This window comes from Pristiophorus japonicus, chromosome 3, assembly GCF_044704955.1.
Source record: "Pristiophorus japonicus isolate sPriJap1 chromosome 3, sPriJap1.hap1, whole genome shotgun sequence".
Taxonomy (NCBI): domain Eukaryota; kingdom Metazoa; phylum Chordata; class Chondrichthyes; family Pristiophoridae; genus Pristiophorus; species Pristiophorus japonicus.
In genome coordinates, this window is record NC_091979.1 from 190832994 (window position 1) to 190846331 (window position 13338).

Below are 13338 nucleotides of genomic sequence, written 5' to 3' on the forward strand. Positions count from 1 at the left end.
GGGGTGGGGGGGGAGAGAGTGGGGTGGGGGGGGGAGAGTGTGGGGTGGGGGGGGAGGGAGAGTGTGTGGGGGGAAAAGGAGTGTGGGGGGGAAGAGTGTGGGGGAGAGGGGGAGAGAGTGGGGAAGAGAGAGAGAGAGAGAGGGAGGGGAAGAGAGCAAGAGGGAGAGAGACTGGGGGGGGAGAGAGAGACTGGTGGGGAGAGAGAGAGAGAGAGACTGGGGGAGAGAAAGAGAGAGAGAGAGACTGGGGGGGGGGAGAGAGAGAGAGAGACTGGGAGGGGGGAGAGAGAGAGACTGGGGGAGAGAGAGAGAGAGAGAGAGAGACGGGGGGGGGGAGAGAGAGAGAGAGAGAGAGACGGGGGGGGAGAGAGAGAGAGAGACGGGGGGGGGGAGAGAGAGAGAGAGAGAGACTGGGAGGGGGGAGAGAGAGAGACTGGGGCGGGGGAAGAGAGAGAGAGACTGGGGCGGGGGAAGAGAGAGAGAGACTGGGGCGGGGGAAGAGAGAGAGAGACTGGGGCGGGGGAAGAGAGAGAGAGACTGGGGCGGGGGAAGAGAGAGAGAGAGAGACGGGGCGGGGGAAGAGAGAGAGAGAGAGAGAGAGAGAGAGAGAGACGGGGCGGGGGAAGAGAGAGAGAGAGACGGGGCGGGGGAAGAGAGAGAGAGAGAGAGAGACTGGGGCGGGGGAAGAGAGAGAGAGAGACTGTGGGGATAAGAGAGAGAGAGTGGGGGGGGAAGAGAGAGAGAGAGAGAGTGGGGGGGGAAGAGAGAGAGAGAGAGTGGGGGGGGAAGAGAGAGAGAGAGAGACTGGGGGGGAAGAGAGAGAGAGAGAGAGACTGGGGGGGAAGAGAGAGAGAGAGAGACTGGGGGGGAAGAGAGAGAGAGAGAGACTGGGGGGGAAGAGAGAGAGAGAGACTGGGGGGGAAGAGAGAGAGAGAGACTGGGGGGGGAAGAGAGAGAGAGAGAGAGACTGGGGGGGGGAAGAGAGACTGGGAGGGAGAGAGAGACTGAGGGAGAGAGAGACTGAGGGAGAGAGAGACTGAGGGAGAGAGGGAGGGATACTGGGGGGGCGGGGAAAGAGGGAGAGACTGGAGGGGCGGGGAGAGAGGGAGGGACTGTGGGGGCGGGGAGAGGGAGGAACTGGGGGGGCGGGGAGAGAGGGAGGAACTGGGGGCGGGGAGGGAGGGAGGGACTAGGGGGCGGGGAGAGAAAGGGAGAAACGGGGTGGGGGGAGAGAGAGGGAGAGTGCGAGACAGAGGGAGAGTGAGAGCGAGACTGTGGGTGAGGGAGAGTGAGAGCGAGACTGGGTGAGGGAGAGTGAGAGCGAGACTGTGGGTGAGAGAGTGAGAGAGAGATCGAGACGGGAGACAGAGACTGGGGAGCTGGGGACGGGGGGAGAAGAGAGAGAGAGAGACTGGGGGGGGGGGAAGAGAGAGAGACTGTGGGGGGGGGAAGAGAGAGAGAGACTGTGGGGGGTGGGGGGGGTGAAGAGAGACTGGGGGGGGGGGAGAGAGAGAGACTAGGAGTGGGGGGGAGGGAGGGAGAGTCTGCGGGGGGGCGGGGAGAGAGAGAGACTGCGGGAGGGGAGAGAGACTGCGGGGGGGGAAGAGAGAGAGAGAGACAGACGACGGGGGGGGGAGAGAGAGAGAGAGAGAGAGAGACTGGGGGGGGAAAAGAAGAGAGTGAGAGACTGGGGGGGGGGGGAAAGGGGAGAGTGAGAGACGGGGGGGGAGAGTGAGAGACGGGGGGGGAGAGTGAGAGACTAGGGGGGGGGAGAGAGTGAGAGACTGGGGGGGGGGGAGTGAGAGACTGGGGGGGGGGGAGAGTGAGAGACTGGGGGGGGGAGTCACAGCCTGTGGTGGACGGGTTGAGAGAGAGAGACTGAGTCGTGAGAGATATTGGGGGAGTGGGAGAGAGAGAGACTATTGAGGTTGGGAATATAGAGAGAGCGGGAGACTGGGGTGGAGGGAGAGAGAGACTGGGTGGGGGGGAAAAGAGAGTAAGCGTGGGAGAGAGTGGGGCAGAGTGAACGAGAGTGTGAGCGGGGCAGAGTGAGCGAGTGAGCCTGGGTGGGGGGGAGCGGGGAAGAGAGAGAGAGTGAGATGGAGGGGTGGGGGCCATTGGTGAGAGAGACATAGTGAGACTGGGAGCAGAGAGAGACTGGGTAAAGGGAATCGGAGGGGAAAGGGAGAGAGTGAACTTAGTTCCCTACATTTTTCCAACCCCAACCCCTTTACAACCGCATCACATTCTCCCTCTCCTCCCCGTATACCTGATTCTTTTCTCCGAAAACTCAGTGCATGTGTGACAAGTGACATAATTGGATTGGATGAAATCCAGAAGTGACGACATTGTCACTGTTCACTTCATACCCAATAAACCTGTTAACAATCTGTGACCCACAACAATGGCCCATCTATGGCAGGTGGGTTGGGCTGGGGATGTCAGGAACTTGGGCTGGGATGGGACAGGAACTTGGACTGGGTGGGGTGGAGTTGTGGGGGGGGGAGGCGGGGGCGAGTCTGGTACTTGGGCTGTGGGGGGCCAGGAACCTGGGCTGGGATGGGCCAGGAACTTGGGCTGGGGGATGGTCAGGAACTTGGGCTGGAGTTGGGGTGGGTGGAGATCTTAACCTGTGAGAGTGAGCTCTCCTCTGCCTGGAGTCGGCAGTCAGAATGGCTCGAATTACACTTTGCAGTCACTGATTATGTAGGTAGGGCGGTTCTAATTACACATTTGAGAGAAACTGCTGGGTGTTTCTTTCCTCCAAGGGGACCAATCAGGTCATGTGATCAAGGGACCCAATTAGAGCATTTTACTGTTGCAAATAAACACATCCTTCATTCCCTCTCCTACGATTAGTGCAAATAATCGTTCACAATAGCATCTGAGTCAATTTACCCCAATCTCTAATACCCATGACAGTGATACATGGCAGAGATCTTAACATAAAGAATGAGGATTACAGCATATTTTCTGATTTAATTTCTTTTTATATCACTTGTTTTTTACTATCCTACTTTGATTTCAGTTCCACAAGCAGACCCTAATCAGCCAAAACCGGAAGGTCTGCAGACAACACCATTACAAGGGGAGCCACTAGGAGTAGTGACAAATTGGCCTCCATCGCTGCTGGCAGCTGTACAAAGGTGGGGAACCACACAGCCCAAGGCCTCTTGTTTGACCTCACTGGATACTACAGGGAAGCTCGTTTACACACTCACTTATGGTAAGCACCTAACAACTGAAAAGCTGTTGTAATAGACACTTGTTATTGCTATTGGTAATCATGTTTATAGTATATTTTTTAAATTCAAGATTGAATGAATGTGTGCTGTTGCCGCATTAAACAGATATAGGTACGGAGTTAGATATGGCCCTTATGTCCAAAGGGATCAAGGGATATGGAGAGAAAGCAGGAAAGGGGTACTGAGGTTGAATGATCAGCCATGATCTTATTGAATGGCGGTGCAGACTTGAAGGGCTAAATGGCCTGCTCCTGCACCTAATTTCTATGTTTCTGTGTAACTCATCAGTTTATAATGGTAATGTGATGAGAATGGCTTTGTGGCCAGTGTGATCATGTTTCTTGGAGCTACAGTAGGTCTTGCAACACTGTGCACTTAATGGTTGATTACTTTATTTTGTCTGTTTCAGGGAAGCTGTGGACTCGGAGCCTCAAGCTAGCTTACACACTCCTCAACAAACTGAGCAATAAGAATGATCCGCTGCTTAGACTTGGTGATAGAGTACGTCACTCTTGCCCAGAATTGTAGTTTCCTTTTTGTAGAATCATAAGAATTACAACTTAAAAGCAGGTTACTACACATGTGATGGTGCTAACTGTTGCACTACAACTAGCTAATCCAATTTCTTTGCCCCTCCCCTATATAATTTTACATTCTGGATTGATTTAAAGGGTGATACTTATGCATTTTCTTTCTAGCACTACTTCAAGTTCCAAACCAATGCAGAGCATAATATTACAAATTACAGGGCTGTCCTTATGGCTCAGTGGTTACATCAGATTACATAGGATGTACAGCACAGTAACAGGCCATTCTGCCCATGCCGACATTTTTGCTCCACTCGTGTCTCCTCCCCTCTTTCCTCATCTAACTCTGTCAGCATAACCCTCTATTCCCTTCTCCCTCATGTGCTTGTCTAGCCTCCCATTAAATGCATCTATACGATTCGCTTCATCCACCCCCTGTAATAGTGAGTTCTACATTCACACCACTCTTTTGGGTAAAGAATTTTCTTCTGAATGCCCTGTTGGATTTCTTGATGACTATCTTATATTGATGACCTCTAGTTATGTTTTTCGTCACAAGTGGAAACATTCTCTCTGTATCCACTCTTTCAAAAGCTTTGATGACCTCTATTAGGTCACCCCTCAGCCTTCTTTGTTCAAGAGAACAGAGACCCAGCATCTTTTCCTGATGTGTATACCCTTGCATTTCTGGTATCATCCTTGTAAATCTTCTCTGCACTCTTTCCAGTGTCTCTATAGCCTTATTATAATATGGTGACCAGAACTATACGCAGAACTCTTAAGTGTGGTCTAACCAAGGTTCAATACAGGTTAGGCATAATTTCTCTACTTTTCAATTTTATACCTCTAGAAATAAACCCTAGTGCTTGGTTTGCTTTTTTTATGGCCTTGCTAACCTGTGTCGCAACTTTTAGCGATTTGTGTATTTGTGCTCTGAGATCCCTTTGTTCCTCTGCCCCATCTAAACTCTCACCCTCCAAGTAATAAGTGACCTCCCTATTTTTCCTACTAAAATATAATATCTCACATTTATCTGTGTTGTACTTCATTTTCCAATTATGTAGCCATTCTGCAAGTTTGTTAATATCTTGCAATTTGTTCCAGTCCTCCTCAGTATTGACTAGCAATTTGGCGTCATCCACAAATTTAGAAATTGCGTTTTTGATTCCAGTGTCTAAATCGTTAATATAAATTGTGAACAAGAGTAGACCCAGCACTGATCATTGTGGAACACCAATAAAGAAAGACTTGGATTTATATAGCGCCTTTCACAACCACCGGACGTCTCAAAGCGCTTTACAGCCATTGAAGTACTTTTGGAGTGCAGTCACTGTTGTAATGTAGGAAACGCGGAAGCCAATTTCTGCTGAAGCAAGTTCCCACAAACAGCAATGTGATCATGACCAGATAATCTGTTTTTTTGTTATGTTGATTGACGGATGAATATTGGCCATGACACCGGGGATAACTTCTGCTCTTCTTCGAAATAGTGCCATGGGATCTTTTACAGATGCGTTTATTTGTACTAACTGAATGGCAGCCGTTTCTCTGATTGGCTCTCCATTATTACATAAGCTATTGCTGATTGGTCCCCTTGGAGGATAAACCACACCGAAGTTCCTCTGAAATGTGTAAGTGGAACCGCCCAGCCCAAGTTCTGACTGACTTTCCAACTTGTAATTCGATCCATTTTGACTTCAAAAGCCACAGAGGATAGATCTCCCCAAAAGCCACCAAGTTCCAGCCGAAGTCCCTTACCCCAGCGTAAATGCATCCCTCCCCCAGCCGAAGTCCCTTACACCAGCGCAAGTGCTGCCACAAACCACGAGTAAAACTGAGCTCCACCAAAACTCAAAATAAGATGTGAAAAGAAACAATATGTAAGACCCATATTTAAAAGGTTCCTCCAGGCATGTAAAGAGTGTGCTTTGGTGTTTCGCTGCTCCCTACAATGGGGTCCATTGATTTCCCAACTCTCAAAAATTCTTGAGGATTAGCATGAACATGCATAATGGAGGAGAATAGACAATCAAAGTGCCAATATAAATTATATACCATAAAAGCAATGTATAATGCACTATAATTGAAGAGTTAAGGCAGAATAGAAAGATTTTAACTCGACTTTAACTTCTGACTGGTGTGCTATCAATAAAACAAAACTGCGTTAAATAACGGGAGCCGACTATAATGTTGTTTCGCAGCTCCCGAGTTGGGTTGTTGCTTGAGGCTCAGAAATGCTTTGCGCTTGCGATCTATTAGTTCTTCGATCTCCTGATCATTTTCATCAAACCAGTTCTGAAGTTCAGCCTCTGTGCGCAGACGCAGGCGTCGTCCGCATACTGCAGCTCAATGACAGAGGTTGGGGTGATCTTGGACCTGAAGGCGGCGTAGGTTAAACAACTTCCCACTGGTTCTGTCGTTTAGTTCCACTCCAGCGGGGAGCTTGTTGATTGTGAGGTGGAGCATGGCGGTAAGGAAGATTGAGAAGAGGATTGGAGCGATGATGCAGCCCTGTTTGACTCCGGTCCGGATGTGGATTGGGTCTGTAATGGATCTGTTGGTAAGGATCACAGCCTGCATGTCATCGTGAAGGAGGCGAAGGATGTTGACAAACTTTTGGGGGCACCCGAAATGGAGGAGGACGCTCCATAGACCCTAACGGTTGACAGTGTCAAAGGCATTTGTAAGATCGAAAAAGGCCATGTATTAGGGCTGGCACTGCTCCCTGCATTTTTCCTGCAACTGTCACGCTGCAAAGATCATGTCTGTTGTGCCCCGTAGGGGACGAAATCCGCATTGTGATTCCGGGAGGAGCTACTCGGCCACAGGGAGAAGTCGATTGAGGAGAACTCGAGTGACAACTTTCCCAGTGGCTGATAGCCGGGAGATTCCCCTGTAATTGCCGCAGTCGGACTTGTCCCCTTTTTTAAAAAAAAATGGTCACGATCACTGCATCTCTAAGCTCTCCCGGCATGCTCTCCTCCCTCCAGATGAGAGCGATGAGGCCATGTATCTGCGGCAACAGTGCCTCTCCGCCATACTTTAGCGCCTCAGCAGGGATTCCATCTGTACCCGTAGCCTTGTTGTTCTTGAGCTGTTTTATGGCTTTGTCTACCTCGTGCAACATTGGAGTTTCATTGAGCTGGTGGCGGGTAGCATGCTGCGGGATGGAGTCGAGAACACTCGAGTCAAAGGCAGAGTCTCGATTGAGATCATCTTCAAAGTGCTCCTTCCATCGGGCCCTGATAGCCTCGGTGTCCTTGATGAGTGTTTCCCTGTCCTTGGCCAGGATTGGGGTGGGGCCTTGGAAGTTTGGACCGTAGGTGGCCTTTACTGCAGCGAAGAATCCTCGCATATTGTGGCTGTCGGCCAGTTGTTGTATCTCCTGAGCTTTTTCCATCCACCACGTCTTCTTTAAGTCCCGGGTTTTTTATTGGACCTGAGCCTTGAGCCTGAGCCTGTCACTTCTGCACAGCACTGCCCTCCAATCATCAAGATCCACAGCGCGGCCCTGGACATCGTGAACCATTTCCCATATCTCTGGAGCCTCTTATCAACAAAGGCAGACATTGATGCGGAGATTCAACATCGCCGCCAGTGCAGCCTTTGGCCGTCTGAGGAAAAGAGTGTTTGAAGACCAGGCCCTCAAATCTACCACCAAGCTCATGGTCTACAGGGCTGTAGCAATACCGGCCCTTCTCTATGGATCTGAGGCATGGACTATATACAGAAGGCACCTCAAGTCACTGGAAATATATCACCAACGATGTCTCTGCAAGATCTTGCAAATCCGGACCAAGGGAGAACCGGTGGTTGTGGTGTATTTGAACTTTCAAAAGGCTTTTGACAAGATCCCACACAAGAGATTGGTGTGCAAAATTAAAGCACGTGGAATTGGGGGTAATGTACTGAGGTGGATAGAGAACTGGTTGGCAGACAGGAAGCAGAGAGTCAGAATGGCAGGCTGTGACTAGTGAGGTGCCGCAGGGCTCAGTGCTGGGACCCCAGCTATTTACAATATACATTAATGATTTGGATGAGGGAATTGAGTGTAATATCTCCAAGTTTGCAGATGACACTAAGCTGGGTGGCGGTGTGAGCTGTGAGGAGGACACTAAAAGGCTGCAGGGTGACTTGGACAGGTTAGGTGAATGGGCAAACGAGTGGCAGATGCAGTATAATGTGGATAAATGTGAGGTTATCCACTTCGGTGGCAAAAACACGAAGGCAGAATATTATCTGAATGACGGCAGATTAGGAAAAGGGGAGGTGCAACGAGACCTGGGCGTCGTGGTACATCAGTCATTGAAAGTTGGCATGCAGGTACGGTAGGCGGTGAAGAAGGCAAATGGTATGTTGGCCTTCATAGCTAGGGGATTTGAGTATAGGAGCAGGGAGGTCTTACTGCAGTTGCACAGGGCCTTGGTGAGGCCTCACCTGGAATAATGTGTTCAGTTTTGGTCTCCTAATCTGAGGAAGGACGTTCTTGCTATTGAGGAAGTGCAGCGAAGGTTCACCAGACTGATTCCCAGAATGACAGGACTGACATATGAGGAGAGACTGGATCAACTGGGCCTGTATTCACTGGAGTTTGGAAGGATTAGAGGGGATCTCATAGAAACATATAAAATTCTGACGGGACTGGACAAGTTAGATGCGGGAAGAATGTTCCTGATGTTGGGGAAGTCCAGAACCAGGGGATAAAGTCTAAGGATAAGGGGTAAGCCATTTAGTACTGAGATGAGGAGAAACTTCTTCACTTAGAGTTGTTAACCTGTGGAATTCCCTACCACAGAGAGTTGTTGATGCCAGTTCATTGGATATATTCAAGAGGGAGTTAGATATGGCCCTTACGGCTAAAGGGATCAAGGGGTATGGAGAGAAAGCAGGAAAGGGGTACTGAGGTGAATGATCAGCCATGATCTTATTGAATGGTGGTGCAGGCTCGAAGGGCCGAATGGCCTACTCCTGCACCTATTTTCTATGTTTTTTTTAAATCCCCTGGGAGGACAGGCGCACCAACATCAGTGTCCTCGACCAGGCTAACATCCCCAGTATTGAAGCACTGACCACACTCGATCAGCTTCGCTGGGCAGGCCACGTAGTTCGGATGCCAGACATGAGACTCCCAAAGCAAGTGCTCTACTATGAGCTCCTTCATGGCAAACGAGCCAAAGATGGGCAGCAGAAATGCTACAAAGACACCCTTAAAGCCTCCTTAATAAAGTGCGACATCCCCACTGACACCTGGGAGTCGCTGGCCTAAGTGGAGGAAGTGCATCCGAGGGGGTGCTGAGCACCTCGCGGCTCAACGGCAAAAGCATGCAGAAATCAAGCACAGGCAGCAGAAAGAGCATGAGGCAAACCAGTCCCACCCACCCCTTCCCTCAACGACTATTTGTCCCACCTGTGACAGAGTCTATGGCTCTCTTATTGGATTGTTCAGCCACCAAAGAACTCACTTCAGGAATGGAAGCAAGTCTTTCTTGATTCCGAGGGACTGCCTATGATGATGATGCTTCAATGCAAGGAGTATAGGGAATAAGGCAGATAAACTGAAAACACAGATAGGCACTTGGGAGTATGAAATTATAGCTATTACTAAGACATGGCTGAAGGAAGGGCAGGTATGTCAGCTTAACATTCCTGGTTACAGGGTTTTCAGACGGGATAAAGAGAGGGTTTAACAAAAGGAGGGGGGGTCACAGTATTGATTAAAGAAACAAGTCGAGCTGTGAAGAGGCATGATATGTTGGAAGGATCGTCAAATGAGGCCATATGGGTCAAATTGAAAAACAAAAAAGAGGCGATCACACTGCTGAAAGTGTACGGTAGACCCCCAAACAGTCAGAGGGAGATAGAAGAGCAAATATGCAGGCAAATTTCTGAGCAGTGCAACAACTGTAGGGCAGTAATGGGAGGGGATTTCAACTACCCCAATATTAACTGGGATAAAATTAGTGCGAAAGGTATAGAGGGTGCGGAATTTCTATAATGCATTCAGGAGATCTTATTAAACCATTATGTAACAAGACCAACAAGGGAGAGGGCGGTTCTGTGCTTAGTTTTAGGGAATTAAGCTGGGCAGGTGGAAGGGGTATCAGTGGGAGAGCAATTTGGTGCTAGTGATCCTAATTCAGTTAGATTTAGGATAGTTGTGGAAAAGGACAAAGATAGACCAGGAATAACAGTTCTTATTGGGGAAAATTTTGCTAAGCCAAGAGGTGATTTAGCCATAGTGGACTGGAAACAGCTACTTGAAGGTAAATCAGCGTCCAAGCAGTGGGAAGCATTCAAGGAGGAGATCCAGAAGGTTCAGAGCAAGTATATTCCCTTAAGAAAAAGGGTGGGACTAACAAATCTGGAGCCCCCTGGATGTCAAGGGACATAGAGTCAACCGCGAGGGTCTATGGATTGCCCTCCTCCATTTCGGATGCCCTCAAAAGTACGTCACCATCCTCCGCCTGCTCCACGACGACATGCAAGCCGTGATCCTTACCAACGGATCCATCACAGACCAAATTTACGTCTGGACCGGGGTCAAGCAGGGCTGCATCATTGCCCCAACCCTCTTCTCAATCTTCCTCGTTGCCATGCTCCACCTCACAGTTGATAAGCTCCCCACTGGCGTGAAACTAAACTACAGAACCAGTGAGAAGCTGTTCAACCTTCGCCGTCTCCAGGCCAGGTCCAAGACCACTCCAACCTCTGTCGTCGAGCTACAGTACACGGTCGACGCCTGCGTCTGTGCATACACACAGGCTGAACTCCAGGACATAGTTGACGTCTTTACCGAGGCGTATGAAAGCATGGGCCTTACGCTAAACATTAGTAAGACAAAGGTCCTCCACCAACTGTCCTCGCCGCACAGCACTGCCCCCCCAGGCAAGACATCAAGATCCACAGCGTGGCCCTGGACAACGTGGACCACTTCCCCTATCTTGTGAGCCTCCTATCAACAAGAGCAGGCATTGACGATGAGATCCAACATAGCCTCCAGTGCAGCCTTCGGCCGCCTTAGTAAAAGAGTGTTTGAAGACCAGTCCCTCAAAACTGTCACCAAGCTCATGGTCTATAGGGCCGTAGTAATACCTGCCCTCCTGTATGGCTCAGAGACGTGGACCATGTACAGCAGATACCTCAAGGCGCAGGAGAAATACCACCAGCGATGTCTTCGCAAGATCCTGCATATCCCTTGGGAAGACAGACACACAAACATTAGCGTCCTCGTCCAGGCCAACATCCCCAGCACTGACCACACTTGATCAGCTCCGTTGTGCAGGCCACATCGTTCGCATGCCAGACACAAGACTCCCAAAGCAAGCGCTCTACTCGGAACTCGTCCACGGCAAACGAGCCAAAGGTGGGCAGAGGAAACGTTAGAAGGACACCCTCAAAGCCTCCCTGATAAAGTGCAACATCCCCACTGACACCTGGGAGTCCCTGGCCATAGACCGCCCTAAGTGGAGGAAGTGCATTCGGGAGGGCGCTGAGCTCCTCGAGTATTGTTGCCGAGAGCATGCAGAAATCAAGCGCTGGCAGCGGAAGGAGCGTGTGGCAAACCTGTTCCACCCACCCTTTCCCTCAACAACGATCTGTCCCAACTGTGACAGAGACTATGGTTCTCGTATTGGACTGTACAGCCACCTAAGAACTCATGCTAAGAGTGAAAGCAAGTCTTCCTCAATTCCGAGGGACTGCCTCTGACTGAGGGCTCAATACTGCAGAAACTCTAGAGGAGTATAGAAAGTGCAGGGGCGTAATTAAAAAGGAAATTAGGAAAGCTAAAGCTAAGAGCATGAAAACAGGTTTGCAAGTAAAATTAAGGAAAACTCAAAGATGTTTTATAAATATATCAAGAGCAAGGGGATAACTAAAGAAAGAGTGGGGCCTATTAGAGACCATAAAGGTAATCTGTGTGTGGAGACGGAAGATGTGGGTGTGGTTCTTAATGAATACTTTGCATCTGTTTTCAGATAAGAGAGGGACGATGCAGACATTGCAATCAGGGAGGAGGAGTCTCAAATATTAGATGAAATAAACATAGTGAGAGAGGAAGTATTAAGCTTTGAAAGTGGATAAATCGCCAGGCCCGGAAGAAATGTATCCCAGGCTATTGAGGAGCAAAAGAGGAAATAGCAGAGGCTCTGACCATCATTTTCCAATCCTCTCTGGCTACAGGTGTGGTGCCTGAGGATTGCTAATGTGGTACCTTTGTTTAAAAAGGGAGAAAGGGATAGACTGAGTAATTACAGGCCAGTCAGCCTGTAATTATTGGAAAAGATTCTGAGGGACAGGATAAATCTGCATTTAGAAAGACATGGATTAATCAAGGACAGTCAGCATGGATTTGTTAAGAGAAGGTCGTGTCTGACTAACTTGATTTAATTTTTTGAGGAGGTAATCATTAGCATCAACATAGCCCCAAAAGCAGAGGGGGCAGTAGAAGCAGTGCCGCAAAAAAGTAAATGCCGGGGCATTTAAGGACCCAGCTTAGAGAGCCCTATACAGTCAGTGCCTCACAGCTAACCTGGCGTGCCTTGATGACCCCGAGACGCAGAATGCCCACAGCGCTTGGTCTGCCCTCCAGGCCTGCATAACCAGTGCCTGAAAAGAGAAGCTCGGTCACTCAACCAGGAAACACCAGGGCTGGTTTGATGAGAATGATCAGGAGATTCAAGAGCTTATAGGTCGCAAGCGCAGGGCATTTCTGAGCCTTAAACAGCAACCCAACTCTGGAGCAGCAAAGCAGCATTTCAGATGGCTCAAGGCTGAGGTCCAACAAAAAACCCTGGACCTAGAGAACAGGTGGTGGATGGAGAAAGCACAGGAGATACAGCAGCTGGCCGACAGCCATGATATGCGAGGATTCTTCATCGCAGTCAAGGCCAACCTCGGTCCAAACGCCCAAGGTCCCACCCTGCTGCTGATCAAGAACGGGGAAACACTCATCAAGGACACCGAGGCAGTCAGGGCCCGCTGGAAGGAGCACTTCGAAGATCTCCTCAATCGAGACTCTCCCTTTGACTCGAGTGTTCTCGACTCCATTCCGCAGCATGCTACCTGCCACTACCTCAGTGAGACCCCAACACTGCACAAGGTAGAAAAAGCCATAAGACAGCTAAAAAAAACATCAAGTCTACGGGAGCGGATGGAATCCCTGCTGAGGCACTGAAGTATGGCGGAGAGGCACTGCTGGCGCGAATACATGACCTCATCTCTCTCATCTGGAGGGAAGAGAGCATGCCGGGAGATCTCAGAGATGCAGTGATCGTGACCATCTTTAAAAAAGGGGACAAGTCCGACTGCGGCAACTACAGAGGAATCTCCCTGCTATCAGCCACTGGGAAAGTTGTTGCTAGAGTCCTCCTCAACCAACTTCTCCCTGTGGCTGAGGAGCTCCTCCGAATCACAGAGCGGCTTTCGTCCCCTTCGGTGCACAACGGACATGATTTTTGCAGCGTGACAGCTGCAGGAAAAATGCAGGGAACAACGCCAGCCCTTATACATGGCCTTCTTCGATCTTACAAAGGCCTTTGACACTGTCAACTGCGAGGGTCTATAGA

At 49.8% G+C, this 13338-nt stretch overlaps 1 protein-coding gene across 2 annotated transcripts in view; it reads left to right on the forward strand.

The window, feature by feature from the left end:
• LOC139260043 (disco-interacting protein 2 homolog A-like) overlaps positions 1-13338 on the forward strand; it is a 441929-nt gene that overhangs the window by 244346 nt on the left and 184245 nt on the right. For both annotated transcript variants that reach the window (XM_070876128.1, XM_070876127.1), the window contains exons 8-9: positions 3029-3226; positions 3655-3746. In XM_070876128.1, the coding sequence (XP_070732229.1) occupies positions 3029-3226; positions 3655-3746 (290 nt within the window). The remainder of the gene's footprint in view (positions 1-3028; positions 3227-3654; positions 3747-13338) is intronic.